General features: G+C 47.5%; 1 protein-coding gene across 9 annotated transcripts; it reads right to left on the bottom strand.

The window, feature by feature from the left end:
* Nucleotides 1-3063: 3063 nt before the first annotated feature.
* Nucleotides 3064-26156, bottom strand: LOC121299720 (homeodomain-interacting protein kinase 1-like). Of its 9 annotated transcripts, none has more exons than XM_041227684.1 (18): nt 26046-26156; nt 20657-21360; nt 19937-20310; nt 19353-19476; nt 18663-18782; nt 17824-17910; nt 17437-17621; nt 16912-17068; nt 16444-16660; nt 15948-16066; nt 14398-14532; nt 12684-12782; nt 11128-11285; nt 10181-10354; nt 9896-10081; nt 9131-9348; nt 8829-8968; nt 3064-8478 (listed from the first exon to the last, which is right to left on the bottom strand). In XM_041227684.1, exons 2-18 carry the CDS (start codon nt 21356-21358, stop codon nt 8014-8016), a joined length of 3660 nt encoding a protein of 1219 aa, XP_041083618.1. In that variant the 5' UTR covers nt 21359-21360; nt 26046-26156; the 3' UTR covers nt 3064-8013. The 9 variants fall into 9 exon arrangements, with proteins under 9 accessions (XP_041083618.1, XP_041083623.1, XP_041083621.1 ...); XM_041227689.1 differs by having other exon boundaries at nt 12684-12779; XM_041227687.1 differs by lacking the exon at nt 26046-26156 and adding an exon at nt 25864-26023.
* Nucleotides 26157-26604: the final 448 nt, after the last annotated feature.

Here is a 26604-nt window from a genome sequence, read left to right as displayed (position 1 = left end):
CGTGTTCCTTTTCCTGGCCCGGGTACAGTGCGCTGACTCTGCATGCCGTTAGAATCAGCAGCAGCGTGTCCTGCAGGAGCCTTACCTGTGAGCCTCTCGTACTTCACCTTGTTCTTCTCCTTCGCCTTTCTGACCTGCTGCTCCACCAGCTTGTCGTCCACCTCCACGCAGGGCGGGGCGTGGTTCTGAGTTTCCAGGAAGTCCAGTTCCCGCTCCATGCGCTCCACGCGTGTGTTGGTGTTCTCCAGCTCCGAGCGCAGGCCCTGCCGCTCCTTCTCAAGGGTCTCCATCAGGCTCACGATCTGCTGCTTGAACTCGCGCAGCTCCACGGCGTAACGGTTGGTGTTGTCGTGCCACGCGGAGATGCGGTCCTGGGGAAGGAAGTGAAGATTGAGCTTGTGGAAGGGGAGGGGCAGCGGGCATGGTGCCAGTGTCACATGGTAGATCTGCCCCCTGTGCCACCACTTTCTCTCGATTCAATCGCAGCTGGTTTTGGTTAATCTTTTAAAATGTGGATTGAAAAAGGCAAAATATAACAAAAACACTAAAATACAAAAAACTCTCATTGAACTCCTTCAGATGAGTTTAAATGTACTGAAACTGTTCTGATACTTGATGATTTCACTAATGTACCAGTAAAAGTTCTTGGTGAAGAAAGTTAGGCTTTACACAGGGCTTACAAGGGATTAATTACTCATAGGCTTTGTTAATTTAGTTATTTATTTTTTAATTAAAACTCCTTGGAATTTCAAATGCAAAAGAACATTTATCTGAGAAGGATAAAACGATTATATAAAGCTAGCAAGAATTTAACTGCTACTAATCCCAGAATTATTTGAATTATTTCTCCATGCTCCTCACAGGAATCTTCAAAAAAAAAGTGCCAAACAACAAATTGTGAGACGTGAGGGCATCATTGCACAGCTGCACGCGATCAGTTTGTTATTAAATACCTTTCGAAAGATGCTGCAAAGGTGTCATAATGAAATTGTAATCAGAGAGCATCTTGTTTTAAATTCTCTATTCTAAACTTTTCAAAGGATCCCCAGGTCTGGCTGGAGAGTCTTACCTCTATTGAGAGAATCCTTCTCTCGATGTATTCCATCAGAGTTTGGTGCTGGGCACAGGCCAGGGTGAGGGCAGCAAGGAGGCACAGTGCTCGGAGTGCCATGGTGCTGGGGAGAGGCTGGGCAGCGTGGCTCTGTCCTGTACCAGCGACTGGCTGTGTGCGAATGAGGCACTCCGAATCAGGCTGGAATGTTTTCACAGAGGGAGGGGGAGGAGTCTGTGCACATCTGGGTTTTTATTAATTCCAGGTGTCCCGCTGGGAGTCTCTGGACAATCTTGATGGATTGTTTTTTTGTTTTGTTTTTTTGTACCTCTGGACGGGAACCTGCAGACCCCCAGACTTCTGAAGGTTTTGCGCCAGTGAAAATTGAATGAGAAGGACAGCAAATCTGCCCCCCCAGGGAAGAATAAAATCTCTCTAAGATTTTTTTTTGGCTGGTATTTTAAAATGTTTTTGGGGGTACACTATTTCTACAGATGTCAATACTAATTTGGAGTTTAAAATGTTTAAACTGTTAGCCAGGCGTTCGACGTTTCAGATTTTGCCTGTATGTTTAAATTACAAACATGCAGTGCAAACGCAGGGTGGCTTTGAACCTCGCTGTGCATAGTGAGAAGTGCAAGTCAGTTTACTTCACATTAAAGTTCTTCTTCACTGTGTTTTGCACATATGATTGCACGCCGCACACGCACAGACACACGCACACAAATACATGTTGCAGAGATGTATAAAGATGGCTTTTCTGATTGCTTCCCCAATAGGTTTCAACTTTTCAGAAAAATTTAAAACAGAAACTAACAGTTACATTGTGCCGTTTGGAGCTCTGCAATTCCTCATCCCTACTGTCAAGAGTAATCTTCTGGGAACGCCCTTCCTGCAGTGGATCAGGGAAGCCCGTCTGCTTTTCAAGATAAAACTTTCCCTGTCTTCACTTGAGTAGAAGATCCATTCTTCAGGGGATCGTTAATTACAGGAAGGGCGCAGTCTGTTTGAAGTTAATTATGTTTTTAGTCCAATTTAAACAGCAATCTCAAGTTGTTATTACTGTAGAGCTGTGTTATTATCCCACAGACTGCATTTCCGCTCTACTGATTTTCCCTGTACCTCCAGAAACAAGAATGTTGGGGTACCAGATACAACTGTTTGCCATTTCAAGCTTCAGTAGACCAGAAACCTGGCAGGCCTAGCTTTAGGATATAGCTATTTAAAACAAAAAGACTCTGAATGCAGACAGGTGTGTCAGGGGGTTCCATATAAAATGCCTGCAAGCTGGTGAAGTGAATATTCAAACAGTTCTGTTTCAGGATCAGGGTTCTGGGTAAACACCAGTGCAAGCACATTTTCCAAGGCACAGTTTCACAGAGACTGCCAAAAGCACCAGCCAGCAGCGTCAACATTTCCATCATGCCATTCCAAACTAAACGAGTCCTGCTTTAAAAGCCTCCTGCCAAGCAGCTTCTGGCGTAGGAATAGAGGACTTCAGAGAAGAAGTTAGAAAAACCATTTGAACCTGTTCCAGTTCAAGAATACAGTGGTGACTTGTGTGTGCACTGGGAAACTATCTATGGGAATTTATTTTATTTTATTTTTTTTAAACAAGCAAGCAAACAAAAACAAGCAAGCAAGCAAGCAAGCAAGCATGGGGACATTCTGTTATTCTGGCTCTTGTGTGAATAATAATTGATAACTATTAGAACTGCTTAAGAGAGACCCGATACATTTACTAAGGTCTCTCTCAGTATTTCAAAAATAACGTGAAGGAAATGTTAACCCAAACAAAGACGTCTCCAGGGATACCATAAACTGCAGTAAACGCCTCCAGCATTGTTGTTTATGGGTTTCATTTTCAAGCACTCATTGTCAGCTTGTAAAAACAGATGCACAAACTTGCATACAAAACTAGTCTCACACACACACACACGCTGTTTAATACCCAAGCCTGTGCCGAGGGGAGGCGTGCGTGGAGACTGCATAAAGAATGAGATCACACCAAGTTACAGAACAGTAGCCCATTTATTTGTGACTCGCTGTTACAGTCGTTAAGAGCCAAGTACCAAACACAGAAGAACACACACTACTTTGTAAAACCAAAGACTTAAAACAACGAGATGAAAAGACGAATATTTCCAACCAGACCCCACTCTAATTAAAACATACAGTTAGTATTTTGTTAAATAACTAGTTTTTTTTTTTTTTTAATTATGTAAAATTTAACAATCACCCCAAGTACATTTGCAATACTAAAAATGAACAGGATAATTAAAAGCCGCCTACATGTCTACAGGGGGAAAGAAAGAAATCACACCATATCAAAAAGGTTAATTCCTTACATTAGTGTAGCAAAAATATTTCAAAAATTTTACATTAATAGGAACACTCACACACACACAGCAGTGGAGGCAGATAAACAGTTTTCTTGTGCAATTCAACACTTAACAAATTTAAAATCTTTTTATTTAAAACTGGAATGCAACATCCTAAATATCCCCAATGTTCAAAACAAAGCGACAGCACATTACAAGGCACTGAGCCGTTACACATGCACACAAAGCAGGGCTGCTCACACTTCTACAAGAAAGGGAACGGAGACCAAACATGACATTTATTAAACAACTTCATCAGGGAGTGTACACCGAGACTGTACAGAGTGGGAAAGCCCTTAGTAACACCGGGGCGAAGGCGTTAGCCGAGCTCGACGTTCCTGATATTAACCCGTGCTGGGACAACAAACACTAGACTATGCAAACAAGCACTGCAGGAAATGAACAACAGGAAGCACATATCAATGTATTCCTTCATATTACAGCGACTGTCTGCAAAGCACACCAACACAGAAACGACGAAATAAGAAATCACACATTCTACTGTACAGAAGAGTGCACCTCTGCTTACTTGAACTGCAGGGAGATGAGGATTACTGCTATTACTATTATACTGTAATACGGTACGAATTCTACTTGTTTACCTGCTAATTCAAAGTGAAAGAATATCTGAACACAGAACATCATCCCAGCACTAACACTACCTTGCAGAGTAAGAGAACCAAGTTCACATCCTCGTTGTGGCTGAACCAGATTTTCAGAGGGCTCATGTACTCAGTAACAGGGCAGCCTGTCGAAATTATACAGCATCATCCCGCGTTCCAAAATAGGGATTATTTACTTTTGTTTTTCCAGCAAGTTCACGAATATTCATCACACTGAAACCTGCACTTGTTTCTGATGCACAGAAATACCAGTGGCCTGAAATTCAGATCTGAAAATACAAATGTAAAAATACACGTTTTCAAGAATATATTTGGTGCACCAAACTGCAGAAGGCTCCCAAACGAAGTATAATATTCTCACAAAGACGGCTATGAAGAGGGAAGATCTGCAATGAAACATGCTGATAACAACAGTACATGAGGCGTGACATGCAGCGTGATTCACCATATACAAATCTATGTGTACTGTGCATTTAAACAGGAGCATTCAAATAAAAACTGCTTATATCAGTTCAACACAAGTACAGTCACTTTGGGAATTTAATTTCAATTGTACACGTGAACGTTTAACGAAGACTCGATACACAGACCTAACCAAAGTTTAAAATGAATTCCCGCGAACTGGGGAAGGGCTGCAATCCTTCTGCTAACTCGGACGCGGATAACTAAGCATACAGTAACCACAAAAAAAAGTATGTTTTAAATTAGTTATCGATCTAAATATCACTTACAATACTATGTTCTAAAAAAACCAAAACAAATGCCAATTAAAGAAAAGGCAGGCTGGCTATACCACACCCTTCCTAAAACAGTCTAAAAGCAGAACGTGTGCAAGTGAAGCAGAAACAGCAACAACAGGAGCTGGCTGTACAAACCCTACTTTTACTGACCGATTGATTTTTAAATCCAACACGCAAGAGAGAAAGATTCTGCTTCTCTATTTCTCTCCTCTTCTCCGTGAACACCTTTGAAAAAGGACGAGAGACTTACAGGACCTTTTCAATTTACCACACAGTTAGCTCAGCATGTCGGACAATGCTAAGTAAGGCACTATGAGGAAAACTCTCCAAACTGGGCCAGTGCTCATTTTAAAAAGGTCTATCACTATTGAGCCAGCCCTTTCCTCTAAGCTGGTCCTCTTGTATTAGTGCCCCAGTGCTCTCCTCGCTCAGGGTTCATTGTCCAGTAAAGAAAGCACAGGGGGACTAACAGATGAAGATTACCGTGACAGAGGTGTACCGTCAGGGAATTAAACTGAGGTACAGTCACTGAAGCGCTCACAAACCTGAGCATCTCAGAGAACTGTAGAGCAGAAACAACAGAAAAAGCAGGCATCCTCTCCACCCCCACCCCCTCTGCAAATCAAAAACACTCGACCGTGGTCTCCAACCAACCCAGAATGGCTCAACACAGAGGTGTGCCCTCGTCTTTAAAGACGTTTGGAACCTCTTTCAACCAAACTGTTCAAAACAGCAAAGTGATTCACCACACACTAACCCCAGATCAATTCTCCAGCCTCCTACCCAGCCAGTAACGTACCCATGCAATCTCACTCCCTCTGGTTACCTGCTGTACACAATCCTGGTGGCTGAGCGGACCGGCGCCTTGCAAGACACGAGGACAGTAACCGCACTCCACTGCAGCCCAAAGCAGTAGCCATCTCACAGAGGGCCTGGGGGATGGGGTTGGAGAGGTGGAAGGGAACCGGAGCGGCTCGGTGGGGTCCCAGTCCTGTTCTTGATACCTACCCTGTTGAGATGTGCCTAAATCATATATTCCAGGAGACAGTCGATTAGAGATGGAGAGGCTCGTGAGGAGCTTATTACTGGACTGCAAGATTGAGAACCGGTCCAACCGCTCAAACCTTTAGCAACAGATCTCAACAAGGCAGCCAACATGTGGACTCCCCAGGCCAGCGATGCCTTGCTTTCTCCGTGCAGAAACACATCCCGAAACGACAAGCTCTCCCGGCATTCAAGAGACACTGCAGGGCCATCTGCACGCGGTTTGAAACAGAACTAGGCTGCTCCGATTTCTTTTTGGCTTCCATTAAAAGTAACATGAAAGGGAACTAAATAAAATCTGTCGACCCCGTTTGTAGGCTTGCTTTTTCTTTCTTTTGAAATAACTTTGTGTTAAACCCAGGCCAGCTACAAAGCAAAAGCTGTACATTTCAAAACCGGCCACCTCTGTTCTATAAAACAACTTGACTTTCCCCAAGACCAGGAAACCAGACCAACTTAAAACGGAACCCTTTCGCTTCTGACACGGGAAAGGAAGTGTTCTTGGGAACGTGCACCAAGCGGTAGGTCTTGGCATCACCTCAGCCCATGCCACACTAATGCATGCTTCATCATATTACAGGGAATGTGTTATTGAGTGACAAAGCCACCTTTATAAACACATTCTTAGCTAACATTTACAGTGGAATTTCAGATATTGTGCCAAAAAAAATAATAATTACAAATTTTGCGTAAATACAATGCAGCTTTAACACTACATTAGCAAAAGAGTGCTCAAGGCTTAGCAAACACCACATAATAAAATTGAAATGAACTAATGAAGCAAAAAACTGAACAAAAACACCATTTACAGCCGGAGTGGCTCCCCGTTTCAGCTGGAACACTGATGGGAACGGCTAAACACCTCAGAATCAGTGGAGGTCATCTAAACAAAAGAGATCAAAATAAAACACGGTGCCCTTGAAGCACAAGCATGGGTCTGTACGGAACGACGTGGCTCTTTTAAAAGAGAACGCCAGCGCAGATCGTCACGGTAGAGTATGTTCATAGTCCTTCTGCGAGTCAGGTGTGGCACTGGCAGTACTGAAGCTAACTACTCCAGTCGTGAAGAGGCTAATAGCGTCCTGTCGGGTAATTCAGCCTGTCACATACACACACACCCCTGCAGCAGCAACAATAACTCTTCACAGAGGATCGAAGAGCAAACTAAAAACACTGAAACAATCACATGCATTGCTGTACCTGTGTAATGAACGGTGAAGCACATCGACAAACGCATTGCACTAACAATAATAATATCTATCCTGTCAGTTTAGAAAACTCAATTCCAGATTCCTGTTGGCAAAAACTGCAAAGGGGGTTCTTTTTATCCCCAGCAGTGGGGACTATTGCTTAATTAAAATAGATTAACAGCACAACCTCGCTGTCAAACCACAGAGTCTAATACCACTCAAGCAGCACTAGGAACAGGAAGGAGTGAAACAGCCTCCTTACGCCTCTTTTCAAAAGCTTCTTTTTTATAGCCTGCAATTGCTTAAAAAAAAAAAAAAATTTGGATTAAAAAGGTACACATTTATAAAAGATTCATTCTAAATATTTGAGTTAGAATTTAAAAACAAAAATAAAAATTTCTATCCCTGTACTCCCTCACCATCACAGGATTCCACAGCGGGGTGCAGAGGGAGTTTAACAGCCCTGTTACTAAGGAGAGTGTGCACAGTCCCTCTGCTGTGTGAGTAGAGGGGGGAGAATCCATCGCTGTCAGCAGCGGTGACCGATCAAGCCTCGGTCTTAGCAGGGCAACCCCCCACATCCTATTCCAAATTGGTGTGTTGCATCTCTGTAGCAGACAGACTTACATAGAGAGCAGCTGGTCCACCTCACTCTTGCCACCTTATTCTTTAATCCGAAGCAAAGTCACCAGGATTAGGGGTCTCCTTTTCACAGTCCCCAGTCTTTTCATACAAGGGAATTTTCTAGGCGTTTCTCTGGTCTTTATTTACTGACTACTGACCACCCCCTCCCTCCCACCCTGCATTAGGGGCGAGCTAAAAATCAAGGACTGCCTTCCTTCCATGCCCATCCAATCCTCCTTCCAGCCAAGGGAAATGGCTCAATTCGGTAGCCTAGGTGTTTGATCTCCATGGTTACAGGTATATGAGGGTCGCCAACTGTCTCACCCAAGACCAGGGGCTCCCTCCACCACCACTCCCCTTTCACAGGTAAGAGAACTTGGTGGGGCTGAGCGGGTAGCCGCTGTAAACAGCAGTGGCTCGGGAGGTGCTGATGTACGGCTGAGCTGCAAACTGGTGCTGGTACTGCGCCGCTGGCATGCTGGCGGTGGCCAGGAGGCCGTGGCCCATGCTGACTGGCACCTGGTGGACCAGGCCGGCGGGGTGGTGAGCGAAGGTGGCAGCGTGGCGTGAGGAGCCCTGCGAGGTGGCCAGCAGGTGTGCCATGGAGGGACCGGGAGCCAGCGTGGCCGAGGGGGCGTAGGTGTAGATGTGAGGCTGGCTGCTCAGGTGGGAGGCTGCAGCGCTGAAGTGGGGCAGGCTGGAGCTGTGAGGTGGGGTCTGCTGGAGGCAGTACTGTCCCTGGGAGGGCAACGGCGCTGCAATGTACGCCTGCTGCCTGCGGGAGGAGCCGTTTCCAACACGCTCCTGGGACATCTGCGGCTGCACCTGGAATTGGAAATGTCAGAAGCTCATTAAAAAGAAGACGGGAGAGGCATTTGAGTGAGTGATGAGCAAAAGGTTCTCAAAACCAGATCCGAGACGTGCACTGTGAAGCCGGTTGTCAACATTTGGGCGAGACCGCCTTGCTATGGTGGAGTGGATCACAATAAAGCACCTGCAGCCACAGGACTGTCCGAGTCCCGTCCACAGTCACCGACTAGGGGAGCGGCAATCTGTCTAATCACTTTACTAATGTAAATGCACTTGACGGATCTTCACACACCAACACCACATATTTTCCACACTTATTTTCCCCGTGTTCTGTACTGGATAGCCCCACCCCTGCGCTGTGGTACCTGGCTGAGGTTGAGGGGCTGTGTCCCGCTGTGTGCTGCTCGCTGGTGCCGATAGCTGCTGGAGGTCCCTGTTGTGCTGGTCTGCAACATGTTAGTGGATGAGGGATTCTTCCCCTTGCTGTACACGCTGGAAAGGTATCCTGAAAAAGAATCAACAATAGCTGGAACGTTTTATAAACCTCTCACCAGTTACAGACAAGTGGTTATTAGCCCTGTTGTAAACTGAACTAAGTCTGTTGTAAACTACAACCTGTCAATTTCTCCTCATCAGAAACTTGACTGTGACAGGAGATGGCACTGACCTGACACTAGGGCGGCGCTGGTGGCCAGGCCCTCCCCAATCTGGGTCTTGATGGAGGGGACGATGATGGTGCGGGACTGAGCCGGGTTTGCCGAGGCATCTCTGAAGCTGGGCAGGCGCTCCGAGGGGAAGGGGCTGCTGGTGGAGGAGGAGTCCGAGTCGGGGGAGTCGTGCACGGTCACACAGCTGATGACGTTGGGGCGCTGCTTCATAGCAGAGCTGCGAGGAGGAAAGAGCGCGATAGGAACACGCAGGGAAGCTAAATTCATAACCACTTTAAACCTCAAGAAACTGCACTAAGGAAATGCATGCATTACTAAAGCATTTTATCCTGATATCCCCCCTGAACATGATCCCTTTTTCCTGCTCTCCTCACCCACCCCCTTCTCACTCCCAGCTGCCCACATTTCACACATCCATCATGGAAGACATTTACAACCAATTCACAACCAGGAGAGGCTAACGCTTCCTAACCCTCATAAAATCGATGAACAGTGTTGAGGTCATTCAACAACTACAAAACCTTGAAACTGCAACAAAACTAATCACTGTCTCTTGCAATTGAAATGTACCGATTGTGCCAAATTCACAAAGAAACAGTAGATCTAGGGATCATCTCAAGCAACGAAAAAGTTAAACACTAACTTTCAGAAACTAACCCCACTGCTCCACTGCAGACAACAGTGTGCCCTGCTCAGGAGGCAACACAGAATGCAGTCAAAGGAAAAGGTCTGAAGAGCATCCTGTGTGAAAGCCCCAGTCTTACCCAGCCAGGCTGTGCTTGCTGTCATCCTCGTCCTCTGTGTCGCTGCGGATGGTGATGACGCTGACGGCGGGGCTGGGCGTGTCTGGGATGATGATTGGCTGGGAGAGCATGGCGTTGTAGGGCGGCGTGGCCAGCAGGGGGCTGTGCTGCACCAGGGAGGGGACGGGGTCCAGCAAGGTCATTGTCCTTTAAATATAAAAACAAAGCCAATGTTAGAGCTGGGGGCACAAGGCCAGCCGAGTGTTTCAAGCCCCTTGATCCCTCTGTGGCGTGGGGACTATTTACCTGCCACGTTCTTCTGCTTGACGAGCTTTGGCCCTCTTCCCCGAAGATCCGCCCTGCTGCGGCCGGACCATGTGAGCCACGCCCACGTTGAGAGGCTGCGCTGCCAGGGTCACGTGACCAGCTAGCAGAGACGGCTGCTGCATCACGCCACTGTACTGCCCACCATGGGAGCTTCTGAAAGGAAAGGGGAAAGGCATGTCAGCTCCCCCACACTGCTGCTACAGTCCAGCTGCTGAACCTGCTTACTCTCTTCAGAATCAACTTAACAAGGAACCCTTTCAACGTCTCTGAAGGATAAGCTGTACCAGAGATCAAAGCACTGGGGGAAGGCACGGCTTCTTTAGAAGGGCTGCGGAATATGGATCTGAGCAATAAAAGATTGACTCAATTACACATTACTGATGACTAAAATAAAATAAATACTGCTCTGCATTAACTTGCTCGCTGCAGGAATATATATTTTCCTCCAATACAATTTTGACTCTGGCTCATTAGGTTTCATATTATATATATATATATTTTCTTTTCTTTGGAGTTCCGTTCAAGTGAACCAGCTGCCTGTGTTCATCAATGAACCATGACAAATACTTTCATGAGATGAGATTGCGTACAAAGGCAAACAAAATCACTGCCCAGCTACATTACATCCACTAATGTCTTAAATGATGAATAAATGTCATTTGCAGCTGATATGAAGGTTTTTAATAAACTAGTCCATCATTGATGATTTTTGTATTGTATTGCAAATCATACAAAGTGTTCCATCAGGGATCTCTCATCTTTTGCATCTGTGAATCAAAACTGGTTTGGCTTGTGTTGGTTTTAGTCTATTCACTCTACCTGTATAAAGCGTGATTCCTGGAGCAGATGTGTGTGTGTGTATATATATATATATACTATATATATATATATATATTATATGACCAGCTCGAGTCGAAGCTGCTCACCTCCAGTCGGAGCCCATGCTCTCTGGGAGGACAGAGCCCAGAGAGGACTCTGGGATGACCGCTGCGGCTGGCTGAACGGAGCCGTGGAGGGCCACGCCGGGCAGCTGCTGCCACGTGGAGGGCAGGAGGATCTGCTGGGTCCCCGCGGGCCAGGCCTGCTGCAAAGAACAAACACACACACACACACACACACACACACAGGTCAGCACGGCCAGACACGCTGCCACACAGCAGGAGACCAGGCCTCACAATGACAGGGGGAGGAGGGGTGCTGCAGGCTGAGGTGCTGGCATGGACAGCCTCGGGGAGTGGCTCAAATATGGGGAACTGGCTCACTGCACCAATCTAGAGCAAGGTGAATTTGAAGTAGAATGGCAAATCCGAATCATCACTGTGCAGCATTTGTCTTCTTAATTAGCGTTATTAATTTCAAATAGGTGGTTCAGCTCTAATTTTTAAACACTTAGATCATATACAGAAGTATCAGCAAAGCAGCTTTGTAATATATTCGTGCATGCGTTCCAAAGCGAGAATGTTTCCAGTATTAGACAGAGGGCGGTCAGCGAGTGCTGCTTTGCATTCCGTTGCATGCAAAGCTTGGCGAGTTGCACAGGCATTTTCAATTGCCCTGTCTCTGCAAACAGCTAGTGTGCAGGATCTGTTGTTCTTTCTTTATGAACGTACAGTGATGAGAATCAGTGCAGAGGCAAACAGAAATCTTAGCGCTGATCTGAGTGCTGGCTATGGTGCAACTGAAAATCAGGAGACGGGACACAGATATCATTATTCTGTACTCCAATGAGAATGTGAGTCCGTTGAGTGTTTATGTAAAAAAAAAAAACAAAGGGAGGGTGAAAACAACAAGGGGATTGAGACAGCGATGGATCCAAGCAGAAACAGTAATGGGAATGGTTTTCTGTCTACGATGGGAAAGCACTGAGTCTTACAATGAAGGTGGAGTGTGTTCTAGCTGCAGGTACGGAACTACTACAAAAGCCTTGGAATGAGGGAGGATTGTAGAACGGGGGGGGGGCCCCCCCCCATTGCATAAAAACTACAGTGGAGGTCACAGACATGCCAACACCTTACACTTTCCAGCCATTTTAAAACACGTCAAAACATGCTTGAATTGTAACAGCTTGCTCCTTTTGAGTTTCTCCAAATGCAATAGAACTGACCAAAAAAATGAACAGGTTGCAGAAATGTGAAAAAAGAGAAATGACTTTTTCAATGGACAGCAAACTTTATACCAAATGAGCTTGAATGAGCCTTGATCAGCGTCTTGGATCATTCTCTGGTATCCAGACATTAAGGGCTGGGGTATTCTTTGTGCTCGCCCGGCTGGTTTCACAGACCCCATTAGCACCACTCACTGTTCAGTAAAGTAGTCCATGATTAGAGCTTGTGAAACCAGTCGCAGGAGTAACAGTTCAAGCACACTTGGGTTATGAATACAGATAAAACCGACACAAAATGTGTTAACTACTGGAAAAAGTGAGGCGGTGCAATGTGTGTGAGCCGCACTGTACACAGGCTGTAATCTTTGAATTCCTTACAGCCCCAAAACCCCTCTGGAGGCGGTCCATATCAGCTCTGCAGTGGCCCTCTGGGATCCTGTTACCATAACAACGAGCAGCAAACCCCCGCACGCCCTGCTGCAGAGGGGTACAGGATTGGGGTCAAAGTAAAAACAAACAAACACATGAAACAAAAAAAACAAGAGAGAAACACATTGCAGCATGCCTGTTTCCATAGCCAACACCTGCATTGAGACGAAAGCAAAGGAGAGTAAATAGAGAGTGAGCCGAGAGAGTGTGTGCTCCACACACACACACACACACACACACTGCACAGACAGGACAAAGACAGAGAGAGAGAGAGAGACAAGCCGTGCTCGCTTTTCTAAGCCAGGCGCATGCCCTACCCCGTGCCCTAAAAGAAACCTAAAAGACAGGCAACAAGGCTTGTGTTAATGCACAGACGAAGAGCCCAACCGCACCCTCACCCCAGCCCCAACCTGGAAAAACTGGCAGAGAAACGGCACTACAGCTTGGAGATCCACTCGCTGAAACAAAAGAGTTTCTCAACTGCACAGGAGAAAAAGAGGGGTTGCAAAATGAAGCCCTGGATGCACCCCCCAACAGCTACGAGAACGTCCCGAAAGATCCGTCTAGCTGGTTTTCTGAAGGCGAGTGAAGACGTGATCCACCGCCTTTAATATCAAAAAAACAAACTCCAAGTGACGCGTCAATAAATTCAGAACTAAAATCTTTTTTTTTTTTTTTTTTAATTCCTGTGCTGCATTTACATTGCTTCTTTTCATCAGTTCATTTAAGAGCCCCTAAAATTCACAAACATCCTTCTACTTCAGCTGCCCCTTCACCCTCTAAACAAACCGGGATTACGATGCTTCACACCGAGCTTGCATTAGCACTGTAACTGGGTGCAGGCTGGTTGGGATTGTCCGCGGGGTACAGTTCACGAACGTGCATTCTGAGCAGTCCAGCTCTCCGGCTACCAAACTGCATTCAGAGCTGCCGCTACTCTTCAAGTCTGCGGAAAAACGGGTGTGGAGGAGTGGGGGGGGCAGAATTACAGTAGTGAAGTCCAGTCCCCAGGGGGCCGCTATCACCAAGTTTTAGTTTCAAACCTATATTGATATTTTTTACTGCCTATAAAAGTTTTTTTTTTTTTTTTTATATTAGGATCAGGGTTTAAACAAGCGACTGAACTGACAGCAGTCTTGAGGACTGAAGACGGGCACATGTCGGCTCGAGAGAATCGGGGAGAGATTCAGTTAACACAGCGCTGCTGGGGACTGGGCTTTTTCGTTCTTGTTTTATGGCGCTATTCAAAAAGTTTCAAATTGTAGGAGGATGCCAACCAAAACACAGTAGAGTCACACACTCCGGCGATGCTCGAAACGCACGCGCCAGCTAGGAGGTTTGACTGAACTCCACCACAAAAGTGGATAAGGAGCAGGCAGCTGCAGTGGTTAAGTGAATCTCATCCTTGGTCACCAACACCAGTGTTAGGGGTAGCAGGGAGTGGCGTATGAAGGCAGCAGGCGAAGCACATAGAAAAAGGCTCAACAATTAGCACATGCTTCCATGCCTTCTGCAAGTCTAAAAGGACAAAAAAAAAACCCTAATGAAACAGAAAATGAGTAAGTAAATATAACAGAATAAATGGCGCTACGTCAGGAGTAAGAGCAGTTAGTGCGATCACAGCGAGACGGAGGAGGAGGAAGAAAGGGGGGGTTGATTTTACCAGGACGGTGGCGGTCTGCTCTAGCAGGGCCGGCCTGCCCGCTGTGCAATTCAGCGCCACGGGGACTGCGTACTGCGGCGCTATCGTGGCAACGTGAGGGTGCAGGGTGGCCACCATCAGAGGAGTACAGGTGCCCTGGAAAGGAGGGTGGTGGGGGTAGGGGGGTTAGTTCTCTTCCATTGTGAAGTGCTGCTCTTCAGTCAGGACTGTCCCCGTAGGGCTGCACAACTCCTTTTAGCACATGTGTTATTACAAACCAGAGCAGCTGGTGTGGAGAAACACTGGGGTGACGACTCACCCCAAGGGGCTACCTGGTGTGGGAGGAACTATAAAAATGGGATGTGGGCGGGACGGTGGCCTACAGGTTTGGCTTGCAATTTCCAGGTTTAAATATTAAAAACATCTTCAACGCAACTGACTTGAACCTAATTTAAGCTTTTACAGTCCAAGTTTGATACTTCTATTAAACATCCTCCTAAAACACACTTCTTAGAATCGGAAGTGCAGAAACAGACGGTACTGCGAGAAACAAAGCCCCCTTAAAAACAAACATTTCATATACCTACTGTACTTCGTGCTAAACTATTCACTCGCTCCACACAGAAAAAGGTGACCTTGGCAATGAGTCACTCCTCCCTCACCCACCCAACACAGAGGACTGAGGAGCTGACAAACACGTCCAGATAGAAAGAGCCTTCTTTGCTGGCTTGCACAGACATCCTCGAGACGCTTTAACTAAGGGGATTGTGTCCTTGACTCTGACAAGCTGAGGCAACAGACTGCAACACTGCCAGACTCCAACACCCTGCCGATAGGATTTTAAAAAGGTGAAAGGAGCTGCTGGAAAGAAACTGAGGGGAAAAAACAAACAAACAAACTCTACTGTACAGACATTACAAAAAGAGCAAGACACTGAACTGGGAGGCTGCGGCAGCAGCTTCGTTACATAGAAACGTGAGGATTTAATCAGCAACATGACAAACTTTACAGCAGATCCCACAGTCAGCCAACAGTGTGTTTCACAGGGGTGCTTAATAAGCCTTCCTTACGCACAGGGGCTGTTCTCCACGCCCATGCTGCACACACGGCTCACTGTTCGGGTTATTCTGAATATAAAGCGAGAACACACACTGTGTGATTTAGCGTGTGACTCTCTGTATAATGAGGACCAGCTGACTCGGAGGCAAGTCCCTGCAATCACCTCTGAGAACAACTGAGGTCAGTTAAACAAACAAGAGTGAATAAATTCCTGGAAGAAGGAGAAAGCAGATATTTTAAACATGTCTGTTTCACCACGGAGATAAAGGGCTATTTCCCCTCTCTTCACAGCAGGGAGGCTACAAAGCAGACAGCTGAGTATTTAACCTGGACTTAAAGGGGTGTTCACTGGAGTGCTTGTTTCACAGGGATACAGGTGAATCCTCGATTTAAAAGGGCTGGCAGGGAGAGGGCTGGTCTGCTTTTAAGCAGCAGGGGTTTCTCCAGGCTGGCTGTGGAGGGAATCTGCTTGGACTGAAGTGGTGAGAACGAGCTCTAACAGTGAATCTTACCTGTGTGAGCACCCCGGGCTGGAGCTGCAGAGACTGGCCAGACTGGGTCTGAGGAACCAGGGGCACAGTGTTGTCCATCCTCACTGGGAAACCAGAATGCTTAGCTGAAGCCTGGAGTCCTGCAGAGAACAATATACACATGCTGTGATTTATACTGAAGGCAGGACTGTGTTAGCTGTGTGCATGATGGGCTTTACAGTTACAGCATGTGCTTTGCATTCACTGGCTCATTGTCAATCCTTAGCCTAGGCTGCCCTCTAGTAGTTTCACTGGGGATTGTTCTGAATACTCTACTGCATGACAGACTGAAGCAGACATTCCCATTCCATTTCCACAATGACTGGAATGCTTATTCCCGAATAAAAACGGGGGTTCTCATACCAGATGATTAATAGAGCCCTTTGTGTAGCAAGGTAATGAAAACATGCAACAGTGCAGGACTCTTCAATGCCTTTTAAATCGGTGATAGCGAGGCAGCCCGAGAGGCAGCCCTTACCCTGGAAGGCTGGGGGGCAGACAATGAGTGTCTGCTGGAAGGGCTCTGGCTGGGCGCAGAGCTGGGGGGCCTGCAGAGGCACGCCCTGCTGGGCGATGCCCGGGATGTTTACTGTAGCTGGTGGGTACAGAGTGGGCTGGTAGTTCAGCAGCGACATGTCAGCATTGGCCAGTGAGAGAGAGGGGGCTCCCGACGAGCCAGACACCAGGGACCCCACCTGAAGAAAGACATAACAGAGCTGTACTATACATACTGCAATACAATGCACCGCGTAGCACTGCGGGCGCCGTGCTTCAATCACCCTGCCTCAGACCCCACCTTAACATTCACTGTGCCATGCACATGACTGCTCAGACAAGCGCAAAACCCATTTGAGGCAGAATTTGAAAACATCGGGGAGGCTGGTGCGTTATTAACCCCTCGTCCGGGGGAAGGCGACGCAGGGGCGGGCTGCTCAGGCTGCAGTACCTGGCTGTGCTGCACCGTGTTCAGCAGGTTGCTGAATGTTACTGTGAGGTTGGTTCCTGAGCTGGGCGTGGTGTGAGTGGTGAACGGGCTCTTCCCGCTGTCGTACACGCTGCCCCGCCACTTGCAGATCTCCATGTTCTGAAAGCACGACTTGACACTGAAACAACAGAGGGAGCAGAAACACTTTGCATCGAGAGGGAAGAAAACAGGGCAGCTACTGTAGCAGTGCAGGCTCCAAAAAGCTTTGTTGTAACAGGTTCCAGTTTGAAAAAGCATTTACCAACAGGCAATCTGCACTCGCAAAATTCATAAATTTAAAAGCTGTAAGGAAGTGATGGAGGACTTCTAAGGGGCTTACTTTAAAATTAACATTCTAGTACTGTAATATATTCTAAACAGATCACGTTTCATTTTTGAAATGCATAACCACGTTTTATAAAAGTGAATAAAACAACTGGCAATGTAACATCAATAGGGCTATCCTGTTAGGAATATCTGGCCTACAGAAGGCAATGCTCTTCTTACTGGGAGCTGTGGGGGAAGTCGAGCAGGTGAGTCATGGTGACGAAGGGGTGGTTCAGGGTCTTCAGGGGCGTGATCCTTTTATCAGCGTCTATCGTCAGCATCTTCTTCAGCAAATCAATGAACTCCCTCCGATCTGCCTTCTCGGCCAACATATCAGTGCCTTCTAAATCAGTGGGCATGTTCACCTGCACACAACAAGCAAGGAGGTGAACAGATTCAACACGTTTAAAAAGGTGCTAATGGTATCCATGCAGGTTCCTTTGGGTAATACAAATACTAGAGGCAGGTTATAGCTTCCCAAACTGACCACTGGAGGAAAATCAGGACCCCTCTGAAAGAGACTGAAGAACAGCTTGTGTCTTATTGCAATTCAGAACGTGTCATTACCTGCACCATATCATCCAGACAATTGAAAATGTACTTCCGCGCTTCCTTCGACTTGATAGCCATCTCCCCTTCGTGCTCAGCTGGAGTCTGAAGACAGGAGAAAGGGGAGTGCATGTTACTGTATAACCCTACCGCTGCTGCAACTCGGAGCAGCTGCTGGGTCATTCCATATAACCCTACCGCTGCTGCAACTGGGAGCAGCTGCTGGGTCATTCCATATAACCCTACCACTGCTGCAACTCGGAGCAGCTGCTGGGTCGTTCCATATAACCCTACCACTGCTGCAACTCTGAGCAGCTGCTGGGTCGTTCCATATAACCCTACCACTGCTGCAACTCTGAGCAGCTGCTGGGTCGTTCCATATAACCCTACCGCTGCTGCAACTCTGAGCTGCTGCTGGGTCGTTCCATATAACCCTACCACTGCTGCAACTCGGAGCAGCTGCTGGGTCGTTCCATATAACCCTACCACTGCTGCAACTCGGAGCAGCTGCTGGGTCGTTCCATATAACCCTACCACTGCTGCAACTCGGAGCAGCTGCTGGGTCGTTCCATATAACCCTACCACTGCTGCACCTGGGAGCTGCTGCTGGGTCGTTCCATATAACCCTACCACTGCTGCACCTGGGAGCAGCTGCTGGGTCATTCCAGCTCAAGCAGGGTTACTCCACCTCATGTCAATTAATACAAAATACTTTAAAATATTAATGTTACTCATCTAGGCTACAATCCCTCCTCACACGGAAGAAATGAGGTCATGGCAATACAAGACAGGATCACAAGAGCATCTCAGTCTGCCCCTGTCCTCTCTACAGGGGACTCTCAGTATCTCAAGCTCACCTTCAGTCTCCAGAGCGGGTAGCTCGAGCCGGTGTCTCTGTTGAAGAAGCGGCTGGTTTTGGTCCCTGCGCTGAGCAGATACTCTGCCGGCAGCCCCTGAGTTTGTGAGATATAGCGAATCTGAAAGGATAGGAAAGATTACAGGGTGCCAATACTGGGACAATACATTGCTGTATTCTGGGGGAAAGAATTCAGACCATTTAGCCCGTTGGTATATTTCAGTATCAGCCACTTGGCACAAGAAAAGCCTCAATTAAGACACATTGATTCCTCCTTTGCTCAAAACCGGGTGGTTTGCAAAAGCAGTAATCTAGTAGCTCCATTTCCTACATGAATGGCCCCAGAGCTGGCTCAGCCCAGTATCTCTTGGTACAGTAGGGGCTGCTGATAAGCTAGTGCTGCCCTTAAACTGACCTCGGATTCTCTGAATATTTTCACAGACACACACAAACACGCCCACCCACAGAGAACACAGCATTTCTGTGACCTGCCACTTTGCTTCACTAAGAGGACACAGAGGCACTGAACTCAACACCACCTCTCCCCAGACCCTATTATCAAAGGTGGAACAGCATTGCTGACTCACTCACGGCTTCATTCCTTGCAAATATAAAGCTTCCTTCACCAGCGGAATATTCCTGCTAATGATGAACAGAAGCAGGCAGGTATGGACAGGTATCTGGTACTGACCTGGTCGTACTCTGAAGCACCAGGGTACAGGGGCCACCCCAAGAACAGCTCTGCGATGACACAGCCCAGCGACCACATGTCAATCGCCTCACAGAAAGGGAGCCCCAGAATAATCTCCGGCGCTCTAGAGAGACAAGCAAAACACATTACATTACTGAATAACTTAGACACAACAAAGCTGAACTAATATCTGATACTACTACACGAGAAAAAGAAGACCGAAAATAAACGGAAGTTACCCTGGAATGGGTCCGTTCTTTTTTTTTTCTTTTTGCCGTTACAATTATGCAAGGCCGTTAGTTAGGACAGTTATATAACCAGCGAACCCTGTCCAGGCCAGCACAGACCAGTCAGCCTCTCGCTGCCAGACGTGTGACTCTCTATCTGTGTCAGCTGTCGTTAATCGCCGTCATTTACAATGCGAAACAACAAGACACAACAAGACCTTCGGAGAGACAATCTGCGATGCTTAAACGCGTTACTTCACGTGTACTCGCAACCTCTTCCAGAGCTCTCTGGTTGTTGGCATGGCTCTTTTAGCCAACCAGGCCGGGCAGCTCGGGTACGGGCAACAGGAGTCTCACCGGTAGTAGCGGGACTGCAGGTAGGTGGAGCAGACTGCCTTGGAGACGTGGCTGGCCGAGCCGAAGTCAATGACCTTGACCCGGTAGGGCTGTCTCTGAGGGTCCACCAGCATGATGTTCTCCGGCTTGAGGTCGGCGTGGATCAGCCCCAGGCTCTTGAGCTTCATCAGGGCCGTGCCCACCTGCTGCAGGATGGGCCGGATGGACTGCAGCGGCAGCGGGCTGAACTTGCTCTGCTTCAGGAAGTCGTACAGGTTCTGCTCCAGCATCTCGAACACCAGGCACGTGTGGTTCTTGTGCTGGAAGCACTCGTAGGAGCGCACGAAGTTGAACTCATCAGCGTTCTCAGAGCTCAGACGGCTCAGGATGCTCACCTACAAGAGAGGAGTACAGGGTTACAGGAGTCTGAGCAAAACCGCTTGTTTAGCTGAGCTCCACGTATTTATGCATAGTGAAGATATCGTTGTTATTAGAAGAATCTTCGTATCAAGGTTTTCTTTGTGTTCCATTCACAAAAAAGAAAGCAAGCTCTAAAAGAATAAAGAACAATGCTGATAAGGCAAGTCCCCTCACTGAAGGGGAGGTTTACATATGAACTAGAACATTGCTGTGCATTGCTTGCTGGTTGATCAAAGACAAATACAGTGGTTCAAACTCCAAACCTCAACCCCCCTGCCCCGTGTCACTTGAACTGGCTGCTGTGTAGTGTGGAGGGCTCACCTCTATCTGGCCCTGCCGTGCATAGGAAGGGTGGTTCTTGAGGATCTTAATGGCCACAATCTCATTGGTTCCTCTCTTCCAGCACTTGGCCACCTGCCCAAACGTTCCCCTGCCCAGGAACTCGAGCACCTCGTAGCTGTTGGTCACAGAGCACAGGATCTCGTGCTGCACCAGCTGGTAGTCTCCTTCGCTATTGGAGCTGCTGCTCTTGGTGGTGGAGGTGGAATGGGTGATTGTCTGGGTGGTGGTCACCGCGCCCATCCCTGTCCTATTGGGCTGCATGGGGGCCGGCCGCTCCTCCAGGATCTGCACGCTGCCGCTGCTGTCCACCTCCTCGCTCTTGCGCTTCAGCCCATACTTCTGGTAGGGGTCCAGGAGGGCCAGGTCGGAGGCGCGGCGGCTCATCGGACCTGGCAGGCTGCCGGTGCTGTCCGCCGCTCGCACCACGATGTGGGTCCGGGAGCCGCCGGCAGGGGGCAGGAGCAGGCCGGCCGTGCCGTAGGCAGCTGGGTTGAAGCTGGCGGCTTGGCTGGCAGTAGAGGAGGAGTGGCTGGCCTGGCTGCTGCTGGCCTGGTAGTACTTGCTCTCCCCTGCCTGTCCCGTCACATCCCAGGCACAGCTCTCCACTTTCAGCTTCTTCACGCGGCAGAAGGCACTCGATGACACGGATGGAGGGGAGAACACCTGCAACTGGGAGGCCATACCTGCGGGACAAGCAAAACAAGAGCTGAAGCAGTGTAATGAACACTGTACTTTACCTACTAGGGATGCGCTCTGCATATGGTAGAGCACACACATTGAAGGGAGATACTGTTTTAATGAATAATGATTACAGATCAGTGCATCGGTTACTGTAAGATCTAGTACTTTTCATCACTTTAGTATTTTAATTATCATTTTAACTTTCTTGCTGAAAATCAAACTTTTTGAACGCACGTATTGTGCTGAGAACGTTCCTGTTTTACAGACAGGCTGGAGGCTATTGATATTGTCTTATGGTTCATAAACTAGCTCCATGTATTTATGCATAGTTAAGATATCGCTGTATTGCAAGGATCTTTGTAAAGGCTTTCTTTGTATTTCTTTACACTGGGTTTAAACAACATGCTTATTGCTGGTTGCACACCTCACTGCAAAACACCATCACCTGCATTTCAATGGGCTGTAGAAATCTCTGGAAGTCCTCTGAACGGTTTTTACAATCACTGTGACGAGTGTGGCGCTCGCCATCACACGCCCCTGCAAGAACCGAACATCAACATTCTCTAAAACGCTGCAAAACTAAAACCCTTGCAGTCAGTAACCATCATCTACAAATATTCTTACAAGGATCTAGGGTTTATACAGAGCTTTTACCACCTTCAACTTGCTTTGAACACAAACTCATCTTCCTGCCTCGACCTGCTTCCAGATCGTCTGGGCAGCAACGCATTATTATCAAGCCCCGTGATGCACCAATGATTTGACTTCAGGGCAGCTGGATGACGCACACTGCGCTCTGGCACCTCCCATTGGTTCCAAGCTGATGAGGAGCTGCTACAGTTAATTTGGAGGGGATCAGCTATGCTGAAGCTCAGCAGAAATTAAAACAGGGTCTTATAAATGGAGTGGAGTTGGTCCTCAAGCCTGCCAGAGGGGAACGTGACCTGCCAGTCACGGAAACAATACTCGAAGCAAAAAACAGGTTTGATTCAACGAAGACACGCTTACTTATTACAGCCCTCACAGGACGGATTGATTTTTCATGCAAATAGATACCCTTATATGTATCCTGCGAGCGTACTCCCTGTGACAAACGCAAGACAACAGATCAGGCAGGCTGTGATAGAGGGCTAATAGCAGGCACTCCATTGACAGGTTCCAACACTGCACACCTTCACAAGGAGCAGATGACCCCTGTACCGCTGATAAAAACAACAACAAACCAAACGTTTGTTTCCAGCCTGGTGCGCAAATGCTTTTATTAATCAGATCACCCAGTATATAGCACTGATGCTTTCCCCTTCATGCACACCTTGTTATATAGAGATATAAAAAAAACAGGTGTTACAATGCAGCCAGGATCGCTCTTCCGTTTGCAAGTAAAAGCAAGCCCTATTAATAACCTGTTCCACACCGCAGTGAAGACAATGAAAGAACTTTGTAGAAACGCATTTCCTTTGGGATGGGTGGGGCAGTGATCCAGCCACAGGGGTCTCAAACTCCCAATCTCTTTCTCTAAATTTTATCCTGCACCCCCTTTTTTTTTTTTGGACAAACTAAGCGCTAAAGCATCTCAAACTAAAATGAATTAACACCCAATAACATTTACTGTGCAAGAAGTCGTTGCACACACTACAATGAATGTCATGTGGGTTCGGCTGTCATGCAAGACAGACCAAGCTACTCAAGACAGATGAGATCAAGTAATGCATGACTTGGGCTGTAGGGTATGGTACAAACACCACTTATGTGTTATTTATTTCCCTAGCAACCGCTACTTACCAGACAGGACTGAGTGAGCACACCAATTTCAAATCCTCTTTAACCCCTGCTCTCAAAATACACACAAAACATACAGACTGTGCAAACAATGAACTGCCGGAGCAGCAGGGAGAGGGCGTGTAGAGCTCAAAGGGACGGCTGGCAAGCAAGCAAGCCAATTCACTTGAACACAGGGGCTGTACACCACACTCAGAAACAGCAGGAAGGAGAGCTGATCGAACTAGAGGCAGCCCCATTTCACAAACTACTAAAAGCAAGCACCTTACCAAGAGCACCAGTGAACTGTGCGGGACATTTATTACAACACTAACACAGAGCTGTGGAGTCTCGCTCACAATCAAGCACAGACCCCTGGTATCTCCACCAGCCTGCACCTCTCTTAAGAGCCCCTTCCATCACTGCATGTGAAACTGCTCCCTGGTAAGTTTCCGATCTTTTCCCCAAAAGTCATAGCAAGACTTCTCACACCCCATGCAGTTCTTCTAAACAATGTCTTTTTTTTTTTTTTTCTTGTGACTTGCTTAATCTTCTCTGCTCACTACTTCTTGACAGTGCTGCGCAGAATCAGTTCAAGTCCAAACCTGCTTAACTGACGTGTCTAAATAAACGATGCGCTCCAGTCTGGAACTGCAGCTGCGTGGGAAGAGAAAAGCTGGGATGACTTTTATTTGCACTTAAGCGCAAGGAATGTGACCTTTAATCGCTGCGACCGATTTCAGCAAAGAAAGCAGCAGAGGTCATCTTCTAACAGCTCTAGGAAGCACAGCCCTGCTAGTAAACTGGAAACAGCACCAGATGAAGAGAACTCCACTCTAGGCCCAGCTACAGTAATTAAAACGCCTCTCCTTCAAAAAAGAGTTCTCCAGCCTGTTTTCACTTCACTGCAGGTTTCTATGGCTATTATCATAGTTCATGCATGAACAGCGTCTGACTTGCAACAAAACCAAAACTGACTTTTAACCCAACCTTGTAATTGTTTTTTTTTCCACTTCAATGAGATTGAATGCTTACTGCAGTGTGGGAACAAACAGACCTGGAAACAAGGGTCATATTTCAGAGATTTACGGAGCTCCTGCACCGCTGCGAAGTTTAACAAGAATGTTACAAACGCACCGACAGGAAGCCTATACCGGCTCTGTGGATCCCACTGGTATCAGCGCAATGCTAATTCCAAAAACTGGCACACCAAACATGTACGCGTTGAGTTCCAAGCAGTCTACAAGAACATCCTGCATGCAAAGGGGTTCCCATATTAGAAACTTCACCATCATGCCACTACAGGCCCCATAACAACGGGCTGCAATCGTGACAATACAGCCAGTAACACACGTGTGCACAAATATCAACCCTTAACACTGAAGACTAATGCAATCGATTAGACTCCACTAGCCATAGTCGGCGTTTACCCTGTAAAGAAAGTTGTCACAGCATCTACCGAGTGCCGTTAATCTTAACCAGGAAGACACATTCTCTGCCTTGCAAAAGAGAGGCAAGGCATGCATGGAGGAAATAGTCTTGTTTGAAATTCCCTGGTGTGTGTGTGTGTTCAGTTTTAAAGCGATATTTCAGGTATGGAGCCGAGTAAATCGTGCATTAAGCGCAATTCTTACCAAGATCCGTTTGCCACGAAGCGGTGCAGATTTAACTTCACTTTAAGTAAATATATAAATACTGATTTACCGATATGGACTGCATCTTACTTCCAGAGAGTTTCTCGCGTCTTTCTACTCACTCGGGTATTAATTCCATTGCAAAGTGGGGCTCCTGTCCTGTGCACGTCTGGAGAAAGGCACTCCTCCTAACCACTGAGGAAGCAGTGTGCAAACACCCCAGCGTCACGTGGTTCCGATTAAACTCGCTCTCGAGTATTGAGGGGAGGGGGACGGGGGGGTGCTAGTTTTCAGTTGGTTTTACGGTGTGATAATCTCCTGGTACCACCTCGGTGTGTCAGCCTCCTGCTGACTAATGCAAATTCGGAATTAAAAGCGCTGCGTGCATATGCAGATGTCTTGCACGATGCCAGTCATTTGTGTGCACAGACCTAGAGGAAAAACAATTGAACCTGCAACGATCCTTCAGGAAACTGCGACGAGCAGCGAACTGAAAGACGTCACGCTTTCTGAACTCGGGAAACCCCGTGGTTTGGGAGGGTATTTTTCACAGAACCCCGTGTTCTTGCAGAGTTAAATACATCCTCTCTCTCTTCACCACGCACAGAAGTGCAATACTTGGTTGTGACCGCAGGGCTAGATGAGCCTGTATTTGCACTAGCACGTACTGTGCACAAAACGACGTTAACTCAATGATGCTCGGGAATAAAATTGCTCCCCGCGCCAAAGGGTTACAAAATCTGCCGGACAGTGCAGGGACTGCTGGCAACGGGGCGATTGTGCAACCCAGTGAGGGAAAAACAAAGTCACAACGCATCAAATCCAAGTGATCACATTTCTGATCTGAAACGGAACAACCACCTAACTTCAGCCTTCGTACCTACAGCACACAGCTGTATCTATGTGCGCAACACACACACACACACACACAGAGCAATCCCCTAATCCGATTCTAGACATATTCAATTGAACAGACAGGTAAGACTGGTGTATGTAGATTTTCAAATATATTCCCCAAGTGCGTAATCACGTTTTTATTCACAAATGTTGCTAAACACTGTGTACGGTACATTATTGTATACATATTATTACACCCTACCAAAACAAGCTCACCTCAGATAAACTCGTTTCTCGTCCAGGCGGCTGTATTGTAATTTTAAGGCCGTGTTGTTTCGTGCCACATTTCTGATCATCGATCCGTCTTTTTAATTGCTGATCCAGACGCTGTTTATAATGCCAGGGTCGCATTCAGCAGCTCATACAAAAACACAACCGGATCTGTTCTTATAACTCACCGATTTCACTGCTCAGCTCCGGGTCGTGTCTGCAGCTCCGGCTTCAGCACGGAGCATCCTCCCCAGCGCCTCCCGATGAGAGCAGGACCCCAGCCTGCCTTCGCAAAAACGGGAAAGCACTCTCCGACCCTCGGCGGATTACACGGGCCAATTCTCAATCAAAACAGACAATCAAACCGCCCCAGAACAGTACCCCCAGTGATTGTACAAACAGCGCTACCGCACCCCTGCAAAATGACCCGTGTAGATGCCTGGTTTGGGATTTAAAATATATATATATACAGCTTGCAAGTGGCAAACGGGCTCAGCAGGTCTGGGACCGAGCCTCGGCTCTGGAGGTTAACTCGAGTCCGGGGACTGAGCAGCTGCGGTTCACAGCTCCAGGCCGCCGGTTTATTTTTGGCTTTTCCCCAGACAGCTCAACCCGAGCGGAAACCCGCGGAGGTGTCCGCCGCGAAGGGTCCGGCCGGGCTGGTTCTGTGAAGTGGGTTTGGACCTCGCTGTTCCGGACACAGGTTCGGGCTCCTCCGCTCGCCGACACGCAGGGACGCGAGTCGCT

This window comes from Polyodon spathula, chromosome 25 (genome assembly GCF_017654505.1).
Source record: "Polyodon spathula isolate WHYD16114869_AA chromosome 25, ASM1765450v1, whole genome shotgun sequence".
NCBI classification, from domain to species: Eukaryota; Metazoa; Chordata; class Actinopteri; order Acipenseriformes; family Polyodontidae; genus Polyodon; species Polyodon spathula.
The sequence above is the reverse complement of the archived record's forward strand: the minus strand, read 5'-3'. Positions and strand labels throughout refer to the sequence as shown.